Below are 6,000 nucleotides of genomic sequence, written 5' to 3'. Positions count from 1 at the left end.
TCACCAACAAGTTATGGTTTAACCCCCGCACAAATTGTGCGCAGCCTAATTTGGCCACAATGCTCAGCCTGATTAGGTACTTGCTAATCAAATTCACGTGATCCGCTTTAGGGAGGCATCACATGTTAGTTGTAAATAAAATGACATAAGGGTAGTGCCTATGACCGGTTTAGATCCATGCGTCATTCCTATTGTCCAATCACCAACTTCAAATCTTTCATCTTATCTCCGCCCCAAATTCGCTTGTTTACTGTCACCAAAGTCAAGGGCGTGGCCTCTGATTTAATACTTAAAGCTGATTGGTCGGCCCTAAGCCGAGACCAGTTTCTTTTCCACGCCCCTGATTTCCCCTGTCGATGTACTTAAAGTGCCAGGTAGAGGGTGCAAGCCTCGCTCTCTATAGATACAAAAGAAGGACACAGGTATAAACAGCTTCAGGGAAAGATTTGGAATCATGGTGGCCATCTTAAAAGCTGTTTCATGTTCAGTACATCCACTGCAGTTAGGCATACGGAAACCGCATAATAAAAAATGCGAACTAGCAACGTTAGTGTAGGATTAATTATATGTTTATGGAATGTGTATCAAGTCTATATCAACAAGTTTACGCCTCTTTAAAGGGGAGTTTTTATTACATATTACCAAGAACTTTTCAAATATTTAAGATATTTTAATAATATATTATTTACACTGATTTTTCCTTAGAGGATTTCGCCCTTTGTTGAATTAGTATTTTTAACTTACCTGGATGGCCGTAAACGTTATCCACTCGCACTCCTTTAGCTTCTATTTCTCTTTTGTCGTACTTCGTTGGCAGACCACGCCCCCGGAGTTTGTCGGCTCCCTACTGCCAATGGGAGCCGGGCGCCCGCAGCGTTGGGTGCTGGTGCGCTAACGGCGGGCGGCCGCAGCATCGCCTGCTGCTGAGGGCCCCTCTGCTCTGTTGCTCGTCCCGTCCTCCCCTGAGCCCTGCCGTCAAGTGCTGTGTCACTCGGGATGCGAGGCTCGTGCACAGGATGCTAAGCTCCGCGGTGCTCCCTGGCGGAGCTGGCGGCAGAGAGGAACTGTCAGGCACTTCCTCCGCCCCGGTCGGGGTTCTCTCCAGCTCTTCGGCGCGGGCACTGCACGTAGAGCTGCCCTCCCAGCAGGTAATTGAAAGGAAGAATTACATAGGAGGCATGTCTGGTCTTTTGATTTGATGATGGCTGTCATTGTTTGGAAGTCCGGCTTTATGTTGGGAAAGGGTCCCCGTGTTTCAGTCATATGTGCTATCTATAACGCCCTACAGTAAAGTTCAAACTTTTTAGGCGACCCCCAGTAAAGTGGAACGACATTTATAAGCGGGCGACCAGTCCGGTTTAGATGGGTTTACCGTGAAGTGGGAGAGGTTTTCCCTTTCTTGAAGTATTAACATCATTAATCACATAGGTAGGGTAATCACTTTATCTTCAGTTGGCATTTGTGGGACATTATTGCTGGGCGAGTGTGCTGATAAGTCACTTCATTGCTACGGAATAACACTTTTGCAGCCCCAGGCTTTCCTTTTACAACTTTTTGTTTTCAGCTGTTTTATACCATATGGTGCACAATAAGCCGGTTTTGTTGCATTGAAATCCATAACTGTGAAATGATTGGTTTGTCAACAAGTAGTTCAGGGGTGTCGTCATAGATTAACCAATAAGTTGCATGCCAGGCGTGAGAGATGGTTTGTTAATCTTTAACCCGTGAATCTTTGTTTTGAGTGGGGTACGTCCATTTGTGCTGAAGTAATTACCCCATGGTCAGATATAATCAAGTTTTAGGTAGTGTGGCTGTCACCTTTACAATGGGGAGAGTATGAGCTGTATGGTCATTTAGCTAGGTCATGCCTGTTCTGGAAAGAAATCTCCTCCACCCGTCGTATGTGCAATTTAAAGAAATCTTTTTCTTCATTAACTTTATGGTTAGGCTCAGGTTATGCTATGAGGTTTTATATAGCATTCATTTGATAACTTTATTTCGGTCAAAGACCATAAAAGTGCAGATAAAATGCATATAAAGCACGAGGAATAAAAACAGGATAAAAAGAAGTATTAAAAAGACATTAAATTCAGTAGTTATCAAAAATGAATTGGAGGGAGAGGAAAAAAAAATGTAAACTTTATCTATCACATATTTACAAGAAGATTTGTCTTCTACGCCACATACTAAGTACAAAGCGAGATACGGCAAATACAATAGGAGGATGGGTATTATAAATCAAAACCCGACAGGCCTGTGCAAAATGGCGAAATCCAAGGTTCCTGCATATCGGGATTAACCAGCATTTCCTAATTCGAGCATATGCAGGGCAAAAAAACAAAACATGAGGGACATCTTCGCTTTTATAATTACATATAGGACAGGCTTCCCCTTCTGATTTGACCCATTTAGAAGTAAAATGCCTAATGGGTAGGCTACCATGCCTGAGTTGAAGGTACAACTTCCTTGCTTAAGGCGGTTGTAAGAGTTCTTCAAATCGGGGTTCCATTTTTAGTAAGAGGAACTCAGCAGACAACCTGCCCAATGTTATGGATCTCTGTAGATTTGACAGGTTCTGCCGCCTCATCTGGATTTGAAGATCTAATTTCGTCATCCCCGGGCAAGACAACTCAGGGGTCTCCCAAATCTGTAAAATACCTAGCTTCTTACTAGAGGCTTTGATATTAAGCAACCATGGGATATTTTGGTTTTTTAATTTGGGCCAGATCTCCTGGAACTCAGCTCTATAGGGGGCCAACTCTGGAATAGACCATAACCTCTTCCAGTATAGCATAGGTCTTACAGCTACAAGCTCATCTATCGGCTCCAGCCCCAAATCAAAGCGTAGGGGAATGAGTGGTGTACTTAATGGTAAGCCTACCAGATTCCTCGTAAAGTTTTGCTCCGCCCTCAAGAGACTGGAAATATTTTTGTGGCCCCAAAATTCAGCACCATAAATTGAGGCCATTCTTGCTTGAAGTCGATAAATTTCTATGGCCGGGGCTACCAGTTTAAGATCGGATATCCTATGAAATTTACTAATACCTCTGCTCAGTTGTGTTAGTTTAAGGGCAGATTTGGGGGCCCCATTCAAAATTTTCTGTTATAGTTATGCCTAGATAGACAAATATTTTGACCCGCTCCAAAGGGATTCCGTTAAGGACAGGGTTCGGTCGTGTCCGCCTTGGGGGATTGAAGATCATATACTTGGTTTTATCCAAGTTTATCTCCAATCCCCGCAAGGCGCAAAACGCCACAAAACCGTCCAGGGTACGCTGGATGCCCAATGATGTTTTGGATAGCAACAGAGTGTCATCCGCAAACATCAGAGCGGGCACTCTCCCAGTCGCTAGTCTGGGAGAATCACTATCTGTAATACCAGACAGATGATCAACCAGACCATTTATATATAGGCTGAATAGCGTTGGAGCCAGGACGCAACCCAGGCGTACTCCCCTTAAAACAGGGAAGCGTTTAGATAGTTCCCCATGCCTCCCGCACCTAACCCGAGCATAATTATTAGTATGTAATCTAATTAATGCTGTCAGAAGGTAGAGCAGGAGTCCCAGGTCTGCCAGGATCCCCCATAACTTTGCCCTGGGGACAAGATCGAATGCCGCCCGCAAGTCAACAAACACAAGGTTGAGGCTGCCACAATCCACAATTGCAGTTTTCCAAAATAAGACCTAAAGCGGAATATTTGATCCAAAGTAGAAATACCTGACCTAAATCCTGCCTGAAGTGTTGTTAATACTTAATTTTCCTCCATCCAGCTCAAGATCCGATCCAAAATAATCCTGCCCATTAGCTTTTGGGTTGTATCTATAAGGCTGATGGGCCTATAGTTGGATGGGGTTAGCGGACAACCCTTTTTGTAAATGGGAACCACCTCCGCGCCCAACCATGTCCCCGGGAGATCAGTTCCAAATAAAACCTCATTAAATAGAGCAGCCAGATATGGTGCCCATATTTTCGCTGTGTACGAAAAAGATCTCCTGGAAGTTTATCCAGGCCAGGGGCCTTATTGGGAGGTAGTCTTCCTATTGCTGACTCAACCTCCTTCAGGGTTACAATTTCGGGGCATTCGGGGTACCTCTCATCCCCAATATTGATTTGGTTCTTATTCTGCCGTCCGCCTGAGGCCCCCTCCAATCGGTACTCATGGGGGGAGCCCCGGGAGGTCGACGGATAAAGTGCCCCATCTATCCCAAGCGGTAGGGCAACCGGCCACTTTAGTCCCATTTCCTTCCGGGGTTTACTATTTGGGTCAATTATAGTGTTCAGTTCAACACTAGCGTATAGTGCACTAAAGTGTGCCTCCCACGCTGATGACGCGATGTTTGGGACACAAGCCCTATCACCCCCATTCGTAACTATTGCAACGGTAACCCAAAATGACTTAGTATCCCTACGCTTGAGCGCGGATCCCATCTCTTCCCATATATTATCCTCCCAGTCCTTCTTACCCCTTGTAATTGCCTTTTTGTAGAGAAGTCGAGATTTCTTTATACAAACTCTATCTTGGGTTTTAATGGCAACCAGTAGATCTTTTTTTGCCTTTCTACAAGGGGCTCATTACAAAAGACGGGGTAACCCAATATAGTCGAGGACCTGGGTAATGTACGATACAACAAACAAGCAAGGGTCCTAGACATTGATTCATGATATTAATTGTTTGGCTCTCACCTAAATGCTTGAAATAAATATATGGTGATCCATTTCATGGTCGTTTGTTGCTCTTTTTTATGTTGTTTATTTCATTTAATGATGTGGATAATCGTAACATATATAAAACAAAATTTTTCTGATTAATTCATTCTAAATTCAGGTCTAGGACCCTTGTTTGTTGTATCGTTTCTACAAGGGGCATCGTACCAGGGATGTAGCTTCACCCGTGGGGATTTGGCCGCAACTACAGGGCAGAACATATCCACTAGATTCTCTACCAATTGCTCGTGGATTTTCACTGCTCTGCCCTTGTGGGCGTCATCCCCCATTTCAAGAATCGAAGGAATGGCTATGTTATAGATTTTCGCCAATAGGATAGGGGACTCCTGTAAAAGTGGCCATTTAACCCTACGTCTGTTGTTAGTTATTATGTAGGGAGGAATAGCACTTGTTATATCGGGCAAAGGATTTATCAGCCCAAAGCTGCCAGGTTTTAGTGATAGTACCAGGGCATTATGATCACTATCGTGCCTTGGGACAACCCTAAAATCCATCAGCCTATCCCAGTGTTTAATTTCCATCATTATATAATCAATGATGGAGGTTTGGTGTAATCTATTAAACGTAGCTGACCCAGGTCTATCGGGCTCCACCCGTCCATTACATGCCCGCAAAGAAGTTGAAAGGGTAAATGATTGTAGTTGCAGGACCAATGGAGTCCAGGCCTTGACAGGGGTAATCTGTGGTTCGGGAACATGCCAGAGCTGGTCTTCATCGTCCTGTTCATCCCACCCAGGGCTCGCCAGGGGCTCAAACTGACAGTTGAATTCTCCTCCAATCACGAGTGCTGTTGTTGGATCAAGTGACTGGATACAGTTTTTGAGTACATCAACTGCAACAGACTCCCGCCCGCACTTAGTGGGTCTAGAATAAATATTCACTATAGCCAACTTCGGCGTATTTTCTGGGTTCAGAAGTACACACTGGACATCTGGGGAATTAAGGTGCATTTGTACAGCCCTGGCACCCAAATGCGTAGCCACCCATATTGTTAGCCTGCCCGATGGCCTCCCCCTAGCCCCAATTGAAGCAAGGATATCAAAGGTAACATACCCAGGCATAAGACTCTCCTCCAATGCCCAGGTTTCCTGCATCAAACAAATATCGTGGAGAGCCATAAAGGAGCCCCACTCGGGCAGCGGCAATTTGTTTTTTATTCCAGACACATTCCAGGACAGGATTTTTATGGGGCCCTCGGTTCTTACTGGATTACTTTGTACTCTTTCCATTCCAATATAGTTCCCAAGATCCGAAATCAGATTCCTATGCTCG

General features: G+C 44.6%; 1 protein-coding gene across 1 annotated transcript in view; it reads left to right on the top strand.

Moving 5' to 3' along the window:
* The first annotated feature begins 831 nt into the window (after window positions 1–831).
* Window positions 832–6,000, top strand: part of UVRAG (UV radiation resistance associated) — a 336,707-nt gene continuing 331,538 nt past the window's right edge. Inside the window, exon 1 of the mRNA XM_085623282.1 lies at window positions 832–1,148. Coding sequence (XP_085479408.1) covers window positions 1,017–1,148 — 132 coding nt within the window. The 5' untranslated portion in view covers window positions 832–1,016. The remainder of the gene's footprint in view (window positions 1,149–6,000) is intronic.

The sequence above is a fragment of the Triturus cristatus genome, chromosome 8 (assembly GCF_964204655.1).
Source record: "Triturus cristatus chromosome 8, aTriCri1.1, whole genome shotgun sequence".
Lineage (NCBI taxonomy): Eukaryota > Metazoa > Chordata > Amphibia > Caudata > Salamandridae > Triturus > Triturus cristatus.
This window is presented reverse-complemented; position numbering and strand designations above follow the sequence as displayed.